Source organism: Setaria viridis, chromosome 1, assembly GCF_005286985.2.
Source record: "Setaria viridis chromosome 1, Setaria_viridis_v4.0, whole genome shotgun sequence".
Taxonomy (NCBI): Eukaryota; Viridiplantae; Streptophyta; class Magnoliopsida; order Poales; family Poaceae; genus Setaria; species Setaria viridis.
In genome coordinates this window covers 32,428,097-32,442,170 of record NC_048263.2, presented here as the reverse complement: position 1 = coordinate 32,442,170, position 14,074 = coordinate 32,428,097, and the positions used below count along the sequence as shown (strand labels likewise).

General features: G+C 50.9%; 1 protein-coding gene across 4 annotated transcripts; it reads left to right on the top strand.

Annotated features, from left to right (window-relative positions):
* The first annotated feature begins 9,401 nt into the window (after positions 1-9,401).
* LOC117841397 (trihelix transcription factor GTL1) lies at positions 9,402-13,047 on the top strand. 4 transcript variants are annotated; one of them, XM_034721753.2, is made up of 4 exons: positions 9,402-9,430; positions 9,715-10,133; positions 10,981-12,325; positions 12,418-13,047. In XM_034721753.2, the coding sequence occupies exons 2-4, from the start codon at positions 9,748-9,750 to the stop codon at positions 12,682-12,684; spliced, it is 1,998 nt and encodes a 665-aa protein (XP_034577644.1). In that variant the 5' UTR covers positions 9,402-9,430; positions 9,715-9,747; the 3' UTR covers positions 12,685-13,047. The 4 variants fall into 4 exon arrangements, with proteins under 4 accessions (XP_034577644.1, XP_034577643.1, XP_034577645.1 ...); XM_034721752.2 differs by lacking the exon at positions 9,402-9,430 and adding an exon at positions 9,437-9,638; XM_034721754.2 differs by lacking the exon at positions 9,402-9,430 and adding an exon at positions 9,437-9,638 and having other exon boundaries at positions 12,395-12,577.
* The last annotated feature ends 1,027 nt before the right edge of the window (positions 13,048-14,074 follow it).

Below are 14,074 nucleotides of genomic sequence, written 5' to 3'. Positions count from 1 at the left end.
GCCGCGCGCCGCGCGCGCGCCGGGGAGGCACGGCGCAGCTTCCCGCTGTGCATGGTCTCCGGAGTCCGGAGCCTTTCCCATGTGGATATGGGGAGGCGGCTAGCCGGCGCTCGTTTTTCTGGGAGGAATCGCTCGGATTCTGACGGCACCGGGTGGTGCGTAGGGACGTGTACGTGTGCGCCCGCGGGAGGGGACCGGAGGCCGTTGTACTAACCACCACGTGAGGCTATTCGACCGGTCGGCTCGTCGTGTTTACCGTTTTACGGCACGGGCACGGTTCGACCGAGACTGGGTTCACGCCCGACGTGTGCAGCGATTTATGCCCGCGTATTAACTCGCTGTCCGGAGTGAATGATTGGGTTTTTTGTGTTGCTCCAAAGGAACGTACGTGGACTCACAGAGTCAGAGCTTGGCGATGTCGAAAACAAGGCAAACGTACGGTGCGTGGTGGCCGCCGCAACTGGAATTGTGTGTGCAATGTGATGCTCTCCGTAACGAGCTGCTGGCCGTAGAGAGGATGATCGTACTTCTAATATTCATGCTGGAGAATACGGTTGGGGGAACGATACCATACTTCCAACAAAACCTAAATTTCAGAATCCTTATTGGCAGATAGTGGCAGATACAGCTCTCATGCTCGTAATTGGCAGATAAGTGAAGAACAAAGCTGTCAAACTGTAAGACACCACTCATGCTCGTCATCTCGTCACACACGCAGCGACGCAGGCTTTTGCGGATTTGCTTTAAGCAACCAAACTTGGCAATGCAAAGCTCTCTAGCTATTGGACAATGATCTCTTTCCTGAAACTTTGGAACCTGGAATTCCTGATAAGCGGACACGGCCTAGAGCCTCCTGCATCGGCACAAAAAAAAGGAAAAAGAAAATGGAAACGAAAATAAAATATCAGAGATTCAGAGTACGTCTAGGACCAGCAAAGTAGTGTCCAAAGCATTGGGAGGAAGAATGAGGCAGTGGTCCAGTACATTGCAGGCGCGAAACATTCAAGGATGCGTGGACATAGACGTTGCGGCACTGCATGATTATGGCCCATTGCTCTTCTGTTGGCACCCTACGGATCCCAAAATTTGCAAAACAAACTCTGGACACATAGTCCCATCGATGTACAGACACAGCGCCAACCAACCCTCCTCTCGCATGGAAACGCAAACAGCGCCGAGTGACGCTGTATCTGTCTCAACAGGACCCTTGGCCTGGCAGTGATCCAGCCTGATTGACTTCAAATTCTTATCGGCACCGACGACAGAGAGGAGCAGACCCTGGCCCGGCTGGCCGGCCGCCTGGCCGGGTCCCGGCACCGCGGCTAGCTCGGCGAGGCGAGGCCACGCCAGGTGAAGGAAGCGAGCAGCGATCCGTGCACGGAACCGGCAAATCCCAACTCGGAGAGGCGAACGCTGGCAGCGCGCGCCCGGCGCCGGTGCCCGTTTATTGATTGCTCGCTGCGCCTGCCGTGCGCCCCCCCCCCCTCCGGCCACCCCTGTTTCTTTGCCCCACACCGGTGTCGCTAGCGATGGATGGACGGGGACGGGGTGCCCGGGCCGGGCATACATTTCTGACTTCTGTACGTGTGTCCCCTGCCTGCTCGCGCGTACCGCCTGCGCCTGCAGCGGGGCGTTTCCTTGGATCACGCATCTCTGACAGATCACATCCGGCCATCTATCCGCTCGCTGCTCCATGATTGCGTTTGGCTCATTAAACAAGCGCGGATTGTGCAGCGCAACTCCGCAGCATCGTGTTCGCCATATTTTCAAAACTTTGGCATAATCATTTTCTAAAATACAACATGAAGAGAAAATTAGCTTGGTAGCTCCGAAGAAGTATCAAAACAATGGAAATAACATCTAATGCTAAGATGAGATACAGAACGTGCAAATGGATGCAGTGGCCGAGGAAGACATTTTGTTCCAAGAATTGTGAGCTAGGTAATTAATTTTAATCTCTTCTACAATGCTTAAAAACCACCTCTCGGTGCTCCTATGCAAGCATCAAGACCTACTGGAGCAGGAAAACGAGTCGTACACAATTCTTCGCCTTCGAATTCAGCACATTGCATATAGTATGGAAATTTGTCTCAAGGAATATCTAGGAATCTTTGACAAAGACACATTATGAAAAGAGATGCTCCTACAATGAGGGTTCGTGTTAGCCTAGCAATCAACGTATATATGTTCGCATTTGCTTAGCAATTGGTGCCTACAACAATGGTTCTTGGTGACCGACATTGATGGAACCATGGCGATGTGCAACATGCGACTTTCTTTGCAAGTACTTAGTCCATGTTCTCCTGCATTTGGTTTGTGCAACTCGGTTTTACTCCATGTGTCGTGGCACAAATCTAGAGGCACCAGTTCAGACTCTAGAGCTCCCTTGGTGTTGAGAATCGACTCTTCACTTAGAAACTTGTGGCGGATCCACTTCGGATTAGCTTGATTAAGGTACGGTTAAGTCGCCTAATATGCGACACTCATGCCTTAGTCAAGCTAACACGAAGTGCCGTCGGATTTCATCCGATTTAACCACTTAACAGGACCGAATTAGCAAACTCACACGAAGGTGAGCGGTTCCAGAGAATACAGCAGGTCCACCAAAGATTTACAAGTTGATACACACTTGGTTGCAAATCAGGGTTTAACAAGTTCTGAAAGAAAACAACGGAAGGTAAACAACAAGCGGAAGCTACATCGTCGGGGTCGGACATCCCTGGTGAGGCCACCCGGGACGTCAGTGATCCCTCTCCTCGCCGTCCGAGGAGGGATCCCACTCAACCGTCCAACCCGGAGGGAGTTGGGGTGGCCAAGTGCCAACAGAGGATGGCTCAGGAGCAGCAACTTCACCTGAAAAAGAGGAGCCACAACAAGGCTGAGCTACTAAGCTCAACAAGACGTAACCGACAGGGAGTATGCTACTCCACCACTTCTAGACATGCAAGACTCTTTGGCTGAGGGGTTTGTTTACCAAAAGCGCTAGGTGTATCCCTACTTTCAAGTTTTAGCTCAGGTTCTAAGTTCATTATCCGATCTAAGTTAGCAACTTACTCTAAGCAAACATAGAACCAACCAACAGGTATATATATCTTCATCAAGACCATGTTATCATCAGATTCCTTTGTTACTCAGGGTGACATAGCGATCAAGCAGTCTCAAACTGTGAGAGGCAGACGGATCGATTCGGGTTTCTTAACCATGCATGGCGGACCTAATCTCACGACATCCGCGCACCACAAGGGTCACTTCCTGTGTCGGCCGTCCCCATCAATTCCCAGGCGCGTGTCAGGTCCAAACTTCCCTTGGCATGCAATGCTCCATAGTCCCGGTCTCTACCGTACTGTGACCGCACTTGCACCCACATAATGCACCATGGGAACCTCGTTCCAGGGACAGCAGGGGTATAAGCCACGCCCTAGTTCAATCAGGTACTAGGCTTCCCCATCCCATACTAGGTATGAGATTAGTACTTTCAAACACTTGATCACGAACACCACCACTGTCGGGCCTTAACAAGTTTCATAGATAGACGGGGCGATCGGCCGACCACCAAAGAGTTACCCAACACCTTGCCCCGTCCATTGTCCTTATAGTTGTAACAGAGGAGGAACAACCAACTCCTACAACTCGCGAGTGACAGGAAATCACTCGGCTTTTACCGTTTCCTATTTAAGCAAAGCATCTACTCGGTCCAACAGCTAGTGTTCAGATGAAGGGATCTAAGTCATGCATCTATGGTTCCAAACAACTCCTATACGTAAATGCACAAGCATGATAAAGAAGGCATGCACAAGTTTGGTAAAACACAGGGGGATTCATGCATCCGGGGCTTGCCTTCGAACAATGAGGAGGGAAGCTGCTCTTCTGCTTGGACGACTTCGGCTTCTGGAGGCGGGAGCTCTGCTGCAGCTTCGTCCTCTAGCACCGGGCACAGTTCGTAGAAGCCGTCGGCGAGACACAGCTCTACACGAATGCAAAGCATGGGTTAGCATTTAGATGGTTATTTCAACAGCAACACTTGCAAGTTTGAGCCCAGAAACTTGCGGCAAGTTACAGAAGGGTGGGGAGGTTCGCTTGAGTTGGTGGAGATCAAGATATGAGGGTTGGATGGGAAGGAACTTATGATCAGACCCTTAATCTAGAGGAAAAGATGTGCTGGGGGTCCTCAGACTTAACGCAGAGAAGTCCCCGAGTTTTACACATATACCCTTGGTTCAAGGAAAAAGATATAGCCGAGTTCTCGGGCGAGGCGGAGAAAGGGTCGGTGAAACAGACAGGGTCGGGCGGACAAAAGGGGTCGGACGAGACGGACAAAGGGTCGGCAGCTTACCTTCGTCCTACAGGTGAAGCTTGGGGTCGGGAAGGAGCAGACTTGGGCGGAAGGACTAAGGCTTCGGACAGCAGCGAGGTCCGATGGGTTCCAGCGGCGGCGGTGCTTCTTGTGAACCACAAGCAAGCGTTTGCGCAGCGCGGAGGAGCAAGTGGCTGGGTGGATTGGGGAAGGCGGTGTTGAGCGGAGGGGAAAGTTCCTCAGGAGCTTAAGCGGTGGCGTTTTGAGCGACGAGCAGAGAGCAAGGTGGGAGGGCAGCGATGGCGAAGGGGAACTCCGGCGGAGCCCTGACATTCCCCTTTTATAGCTGCGCGGAAGAGAGAAGGGGGAAGCGGCGCGAAGGCCGGGGAAGAAACGATGGAGTGTGCTGCCGGGGCGGCGATTGAGCGACGAGGGCGGTGGAGCAGGGCTTCGGGGATGACACCAGCGGTCATTGGGCACCAGAGGCGGGGCGGCGCAGGCGCGGTTTTGCCGGTGGTTGAGATTTGGCGAAGGCGGGCGTCGTCGTGCGGTGGATTTGATGGAAGTGACCGGGGGAACGGCGCTAGAAACGAGGGCGCACAGGTGAGAAGGCAGGCGGCTGCGGTCGCGCGGGCGAGCGCGGAGCAACAGATTGTGGGGGGCGGAGCTCTGACAGGGCGGGAAAGGAGCTGTCGCGGCCGTGGTCTGGGTTGGCGGAGGAGGAATCGTCGCGTAGCGCGGACCGGGGCGGCGCGACTGTGGAGGGGCGACGGAAAAGACGGGCGGCATCGGGCTCTGCAGCCAGGGGTCTAGCGAGGTGATGATGGGCGCGGGCGGCGAGGTGCTGCAGAAAGGGTAGCAGAGGAGCTTCCGCTGCGATTGGGGAAGGGGGCACGAGAATCCATCCAGTCGTGGCCGGCGACGAGGCGGAGCGGCGGTTGTCGGAGAAGATGAGCCACGCGGCGGAGAAACTCTGAAGCGGGCATGCAACTCGAGTGCGTCTGCCGCGGGAGATCTGGGGAAAGATCTTTGTGGGTCCACCGGTCAGTTTCGGTTGGTCCACAGCTCAGATTGAGGGAGACTGTTGGGAGGACTTGGAAGGATCCGACGGGTGAGTTGGGGTCGGCGGGGTTGGGGCTGGGGAAACGGCGGGGAGGGGTCGGATCACAGGGGTCGGGACCGAACTGGAGGTTGAGCACTTAGACTCGGTAAAGCTGAGACAGGGGATCAGGGACTCGGATTAAGATTAACGTGAAGGATTTTAACTGAGGTCGTTACAAAACTGCTCTCTCCATCGTGAAATAGTGAAATATAAGATATCTTGAGTTTATCTAAAGTCAAATTTCTCTAAGTTTGGTCAAAAATATAAAGAATATAAATAATAATAGCAACATCTAAAAGTATCATTAGATTCATTATGAAATCTATTTTGATACATTATTTATTTGGTGTGATGTTTGTTAATACTATCATCTATAAACTTGGTCAAACTTAGAAAAGTTTGACTTTGGATAAACTCATAATGTCTTGCATTTTAGGAGGGATAGAATATGGCTTGTAGCTAGGGACGACCAGGGCGGCTTGGGTGCATTCTTGGCAGGTGGTAGAGGCTTAGCAGCGGCCGGCACACGGGGAGCATTGTCACTCAACGTAGACCTCGCGGTGTCTCTTTTTGTGTCGTGAAGCCTCTTTGACACAAAGATGACCAGGTGGAGGAGTGCAGGTTCATTGTGCCACCCACTATGCCAGTGCCACGCCCAATCTGTTAATCGTCTACATCGCAGGAATGTCAGAGCTAGGGATTGGAGACCCTAGGGAAGGGGCTTAGGAACATCGTTTTTCATATATATCGATGTTCCTCCAAATTTTTCTTTTCATTAATATTATTTTGTTAGGGCTTAGGAACATAGCCTATCATTGTTGGACCAAAGTGGTGCGATTTCTTCCAAATTTAATCATTATTACTGAGTAGTTTTGCCCCTTACTAATTAAAAAATAGAAACATTAGTCATAGAGAGTTGTAGGCCCCTTTGGCGGGGCTTCCCAACCGGCTTTATCACCGGCTTCTGGTGAAGCCCTGCCAAAGGGGTGGGGGAAGAAATGGCTCCACCATCGGAGCCCCGCAAAATACGGTGATTGGAGCAGATTGATGGAGGTGGAGCCTAAAAAATGGGCTCCCCGCGGCTCCATCCTGCTCCCAGGGCTAAACTCCCTAGTTTGCCCATGGAGGTGGGGGCGAGTTGGCTGGTGGGTGCATGGAGGCAGACGGCGACGCGAGCAAGTTGGGGCATGGATGAGTCACGGGTGGGGGAGAGCTCGACGACGGCAGGGTGAGGCAGCCAGCAGGAGGCAAGACGACTGGCGGGGAGTAGAAAGGATAGAGATGGATGGCCAGCCAGCAGAGATGAATAGATAAGATGAGAATAAAAGGGAGGGGAAAAAAGAATAAGAAGAAATGAGAAAAAATGAAAGAAAAAAGAGAAGGGCATCATGGACATTTCATATTCTTATCCATTTTAAACTACTAGGAGAAGTCGTTTTGCCAAACGTTTTTCCAACCAGACAAGCCGGAACTAAAAAAAGCTGCTCCACTAAAGAAGCTACAGTCGGAGCCGTTTCAGCAGCCACAGCCCTAGCCCTACCAAACGAACCCGTAGTCTACGTAAAGTTTCATGGGTACTCCGATTTCATATACATCACTGACGCAATCGATACCGATGAGAATTATGATGTGTTAATGTGACCGGAAGTTAATAGATTCATCAACGTATCATTGAATTTTTAAGACTTACTATCAAGTGTTTATTTCTAAATGGACAATTATGAAAAAGAAAATCATCATTTAAGAGTGAGAAAAATGATGAATTATCTATTGTGGCTTGGAAAATAACGAACCAGTAGTAGCTCAATGTTTAATGAGAATTTCATTCTTGTTCAAGGCTACTCACCTTCACCGATATATGTGCATATATATCCATAACACTACATTGTTATTGTCGGATTTAGTGACCGGCAGTCCACCAGGGGTTGCCCAGGTAGTAGATTTGTAGGCAAGGGAGATTGCAAGACCAAGAACTTGAATGGTAACACAGAGATACAAGGTTTAGACAGGTTCGGGCCTCCGAAGAGTAATACCCTACATCCTGTGTTCTGGTGGATTGTATTGCTGGTATGGGATGCAAAGAGTCGATGTGCGTTGGGTTGAGTTAGCCCCGGGGGTGTCCCTAGCCGCCTTATATAGGCTGACGACCTAGGGTTACAAGTCGGATAGGATCTAATCCTAGTCGATTGTTACTTGAAAAGCAATCTGAGTCAGACTACAACATATCCCGCAATATCCGGGTAGAATCCGTTTGCCCAGCCTTCGAGCTTGTACTCCACACGTCTTCATGCCTTTGCCCGCACGCCACGAGCGAGCGGAGCTCACTTGTCAGGCCGACCAGTATCCTGGTCGGTGGGGACCCGCGGATACCTTATCCCTCAGTTATGTTAAACATATCAAGAAGTAGCCACACCGAAAAAATAAAAATCATACTTTTCAAATAAGAAATCATATGTAAGGGTATTGTAATGGTTTCGCACATTTAAAATATGTATGAGAGTCTTATCTATTTTAAAGTTTTATAATACATTATTGTGTTCTTTTTTTAGAATGGAAAAATAATTATGAACTTCTCTAATTTAGCTCCACACACTAACGACCACATATATATTGCTTATATTGGATTCAACTTATAACATATAGATACCCAATAATCAGTTTGCATTGATATTTGCACGTCTTCAATCAGGTGAATAAATCTAAACTTTTGACTAGGATGATTTTATTCATCCTTCATAAGAATCAAACTCTCCTAGCAACAAGGATACTTATGGTAATTGTAAGGTCTAAAATTCTCCATCTTAACTATTAGCACTCTTTTTGGTGCATCAAACAAATCGTGCATTCAAATGTATTTAATCAAGCATAGACGTGCTTGTTATGGCATAGTGGCTCACGACTAGTATATTCCTGTAGTTTTTATGAGCATAATACTAAATATTTTCTTCTCACAAAATATGTACAGTTTTACCTTGCTGATATCATATCACCAAGTTTACCACAATAATCGTTGTAGTACCAACTTAATTGCACGATATACAATGACTTATGAAATCCCTAATAGAAAAATATTAATGGAAATAATCCAAGTGGCGAAAACTTAAATGTATTCTATATTTTGATGCATTTAAGCATATTCGAGTTAGGAGACATGTAAGATTCATCATTGTATATATATTGAAATGGATCCTACTGAAGCATGTTTATTTGTTTCTTATTGAAAATTTCTATTCTTTTTAAGAGACAGAAAAAGTGATATCAATAGATTCAATCATAATGAATATTCTTTCTCAATGAAATTGTATCTATGCAAGATAGATATGGGCATATAGCACACATTATCTATCTCCAACATATAAGAAGTAAATCATATGAATTAATGAAATATAAAGAATTTTTCTTGAAACTCAGATATCTTCTATGGGAGGCACCTATACTTACTCATGGGGATGGAATGACTTGTTTTTTATCCCTAATATTTATTGAATAAATGGTTGACTAAAATGACGATATTTTATAAAGTTGCTTATCTCACGTGGAGATACATAATTTCTCCCGCAGAGGCACACCTAGCCCTAACATTTATGAAGGGAATCCAATGGGCAAAAAATGCCGATATTGTTATGTCTTCAAGCTTAAATATATATCTTGATATGCACGTACAATTACTCCTGGAGAAGTTAAGATCTCATTCCGTATCTCTAAGATTTTATAAAATGCGTAGATATCTTGTTTACAAAGTTCGCAAATCTTGTGAGGGAGATACATACAAGAAATCCTAAAGCACTAGTATCTAGTGGAGTTTACACATGTACCATACCCCAGCCTCCCCTTTGTAGAGGCTCTTGGTTTTCTCTGCCTGCCCTCCACCCTCTTTTGCCCTTTCCAGTTGTCCATGACCCCATCCCATTCCTTTCACCACCGTCCCCTCTTCCTCCTCCCCTAGCTGCACAGCGCCCCCCCCCCCCCCCCCCCCCCCCCCCCCCCCCCCCCCCCCCCCCAATTTCCGTCATAACCAGCCGTCCAGAGGCGCCGTAAGTCCCCTAACCTTCCTCGTGGCACTCACTCTCCCTGTGACTAGAGAGAGACGGGAGGGCAACGGGGACTGAGAGAGATGGGTGTGGAAGCAAGAATTCTCCCCAATTCGGTGCCTGAATTGCTCTCCTAGACTAATGGTAGTTGGTAGTACGTACTTGTAGGCCGGAGACAAGAGAGACGCTGCTATAGCTAGTCGCAGTACTGGTTAAGTGATGCCGCAATTTTCTATTGCCTAGGTCTTGCGAGGTGGCAGATCAACTGAATTTCGTGTTTTGGGCAGGGAAGGAAAGGTGGTGGTGGTGGGCTGGTGGCCATGCTGCACCACCATGGTGGCGCCGGGTCCCCGTACACGGCCCCGCCGACGGCTGGCACGGCCCCGTTCCCGCCGACGCCGACGGGGCTCGTGTCTGCCACCGCCATCCCGCCGCCGCCGATGCAGCTGCAGCCTGCGGGGACGACGCCGAGTGCCAATTTCGAGGAATTGCCAGCGGGCGGCTCCGGCGCTGGCGCCGTGGCCAACCTACAAGAGGAGGACGTGCCGGCCGACGTTGTCGGCGGCAGCGGCGTGGGAGCGTCGGGGTCCGGCGGCCACCGGTGGCCGCGCGAGGAGACGCTGGCGCTCATCAGGATCCGGACGGAGATGGACGCCGACTTCCGGAACGCCCCACTCAAAGCGCCGCTCTGGGAGGACGTCGCCAGGTGAGAAAGCAAGCCGTAATTCCCTTTTCTCTTCTCTCTTTCGCCTGCAGCGGAATGCGGCTAACGGTTTCACGGAATTCACCTCGCCGTCCGGCGTCGCTGGTGAAACGATGGCGAGCTATCCTGTCATCTTTTTACCCCTGCTTTTTTCCCCAGCGCCTTTGGCGTAATGCTCCCCGGTTTATGTGAGATTGGAGCCTAGTGAAGTGGTAGGTGCAGTGAAGCGCAGGACGATAAGGATCCCGGCGCCCGGGCAGCCGTGTGCCGCGGCGTGATTGTGCGAGCAACAGCAGCACAGACATGGCAGTATGGCAGCAGCTGCAGCCTGCAGGCTAGCTGCACAGTTTTTCTATTCCTCTCTTCCTTTTAAAACACTTCCATCGATGCGCTCATTGTTTTCCGGGGAAGAAGGAAGGAAAGCATTTCGCTGACGACCCCGGCACCGGGCCGCCGGCCGCTGTCGTCACCACCTCACTTAGTTTATATTCCTCGGACACGATGCCATCAACTTGACATCATCAACACATCTCTGCTGATTCCAAGCACTGGTGACTGGTGATGTCTGATGCCTCTCCCTCTCCGTCGTCGCTTTACATGCCTCCGATCCGCTTCCAAATTCCAATTCCTTCCGCGTATGTCCGGTCCCTTTCAGCGAGCGGAGTGAGAGGACGAATGATGACGAGCTTTGACCCATCCGTTCCACTCTCTTTGATGAAAGATACTTCTCCGCACGGCACATACAACGAAGTCATCACCACTTCATGACTTCGCCTTGGTTGAGACGTGAACGCGAGAAAGAGCTAACAGGTGCATCGGCCGTGTTGTGTGTTGGGGCTCGTTTTTGCAGGAAGCTTGCGGGTCTGGGATACCACCGGAGCGCCAAGAAGTGCAAGGAGAAGTTTGAGAACGTGGACAAGTACTACAGGCGCACCAAGGACGCCCGCGCCGGGCGCCAGGACGGCAAGAGCTACCGCTTCTTCTCGCAGCTCGAGGCGCTCCACGCCGCGGCGCAGCGGCAGCAGCAGGCCACGGGTATGGCCACGGTGCAAGCTGATCATCAACCGTTGAGGACAATGGCGGCGTGGACGGCGACCCCTGCGACCCAACAGCTAGGCCCTCCCGGCGGCTCCGCCCTGCCGGACCTCAGCTTCTCGTCCATGTCGGGGTCTGAGTCCGACTCCGAGTCGGACGACGACCTGGATGACGGTGTCCTGGAGGCGGGCCGCGGCAAGGGCGAGAGCGGCGGCGACGACAGGGAGATGATGGCGATCTTCGAGGGTATGATGAAGCAGGTCACGGAGAAGCAGGACGCGATGCAGCGCGTGTTCCTGGAGACGCTCGAGCGGTGGGAGGCGGAGCGCACGGCGCGCGAGGAGGCGTGGCGGCGGCAGGAGGTCGCCCGCATGAACCACGAGCGGGAGCAGCTCGCCAGGGAGCGCGCCGCCGCGGCCTCCCGCGACGCCGCGCTGATCGCGTTCCTCCAGCGCATCGGCGGTGGGCAACAGCAGGGGGAGCCCGTGCGCCTCCCTCCCCCGATCGCCGTCGCCATGCCCGTGCCCGCGCCGATGCCCGACCGCACCCCGCCGTCGCCTCGCCACGACGCCTCGCTCCAGCCTGTGCCCGCGCCTCCCAAGCCGGAGGAGGCCCGGGCGTGGGCTGGAGGAGAGGGCAGCGGGTCTTCGCTGCCGTCGCGGTGGCCGAAGGAGGAGGTGCAGGCGCTGATCCAGCTGCGAACCGAGAAGGACGAGCAGTACCATGACGTCGTGGCCAAGGGCCCGCTCTGGGAGGACATCGCCGCCGGAATGCGGAGGATCGGGTACCACCGGAGCGCCAAGCGGTGCAAGGAGAAGTGGGAGAACATCAACAAGTACTACAAGAAGGTGAAGGAGAGCAACAAGAGGCGCCCCGAGGACTCCAAGACCTGCCCGTACTTCCACCAGCTCGACGCCATGTACCGCAAGAAACGCTTCGCCGGCGGAGGCATCAGCACCGCGCCGGGAGCGTACACGGCCGCCGTCGCCGTCACGGTGCTGGAGAATCCGAACCTGAACCCGCGCGAGCTCGAGGGGAAGAGCTGCCACGACGCTGGCAAGTCGAAGAATGATGGACAGGGAAACGTGCAAGGTCCTCCCGGCAACAACGGCGAGACGGCACCCGCGACCACCGTGCCTGATGACGGCGACAAAAACAAGGTAACGTCGAGCTTTCACCGTAAAGGTTTCCATTCTTGGAAATCAACTAATTGCGCACATGCTAATCAGGATTCAGAATTGACGTTGCACAGAGGGCAGAGGACAACATGAAAGAAACAGACGTGCAGCTGCTGCAGCAGCAGTTCGGAGCAGACGAGACGGAGAGCGACGACAACGACATGGGAGGCGACTACACTGAAGAAGGCGGCAACGATGAAGACAAAACGAAGTACAAGACGAGCTTCCAGAAGCCTACTGTGATCGGGAGCAGTGGCGACGCAACTGCACCACCAGCGACGGCTGCGGCAACGGCGAATTCAGCCGGTCCAACGAGCAGCACCTTCCTTGCCGTTCAGTAGACGGCAATGCTGCAGGACCCGGTGCCAGCTGATCAGCACCAGACCACCAGTGCATCACCGCCTTTTCCGGCTCATAATCACCATCATACTTGTTCTGCTCTGCCGGTGATCCTGGCACCATCCGAATACCATTTGTTGATTTATTTCTGTAATAAGTATCCAATCATGAAAGACAAAAGGACAAGGAGTAACACTGAAGAACAGAGGTAGCAGAGGCGCCTAAACAAAAAGTTTTCTTTTTCTTACCATAGGTTATGTTATACTTTAGCTAACAATTGTACATTCATGTGACAGTCTTCTCTGTATTCCCTTCTGATACAATTTGGTCAGTAATTTGGATCGTCCAAGAAGGCATTCGCTTCAGCCACAAGTGGCCTTATCTTTCTGGTCTTGTTGTGGTCCGCTTGAATCCCAGGTATTGGCATGGAATTTGTGAACTGGAATCGAGTTCCACTCACTGGGTGTTTGGTTACATGCAGTCCTTTCTTTACTCATGTGCATCAGGGACATTGGTTCTCATGAGCCATGACGCATGAGTGGTAATGCCTGTTTCTCTGAGATGGTTATGGAGTCCACAAATTGTAGTGCAGTTCATTCTAGTGATCCGATGCATTCACAGGTACATAAGTGAAGGTACTTCGATTCTTCAAACATGTGGCAAAACAGGACAGAAGTTTAGGTGAGCAATCACATCCTGAAACTAGCAGCTCAAGAGCGTGCTGGAATCAGAAGCCTATTATTTTCCTGAATTGGGAGTTCTGTTTAGAATAGAGCACCTTTACAGTACCCTATACAGCTCTTTAGTGGGAGTAGTATGTAAGTACGTAGAAAATCTAACCATTGGTTCATTAGGGTATTTTAGTCATTATTATAATGTTGAAAAATTTTACTAGCACTGCCATTTAGTATTAATCTGATCATTCCTGGTCCTGGCCCTGTTCTTGTACACTCATCGCCGCCATGCTCAAGGTTGGAGCCGATGCCAAGATGCCCTCGTCGCGTCACCGCTGCCTGCTTCACAGTCGCACCGAACACCTCGGCCCATCACAGAATATATTTAATTTGTAAAAAATAAAAAATATGTTGAGTCGACAATCCTATTAGAAATGTTGAGGCAAATGAATCTGTTTAAACAATATTTCTCATAGAAAATGTTCAGTCGTCAAGCCTAGTAAGAAACGTTGAGTCAATCAGAGAATGTTTTAGCAATATTGCTTTCAAGAAGTTGAAGTTTGAAAGCCTATTAGAAAATTAGGTCCTTACTTTCTGCCAGGATAATTTAGTGTGCTTCTAATGAGATCAATAAGGATTAAAATTGTGGATTTCCTCGACTCTTGTTCAAGAATGTCAGATTTCCAACTCTTGTTCAAGAACGCCATAGTTGAGGCCA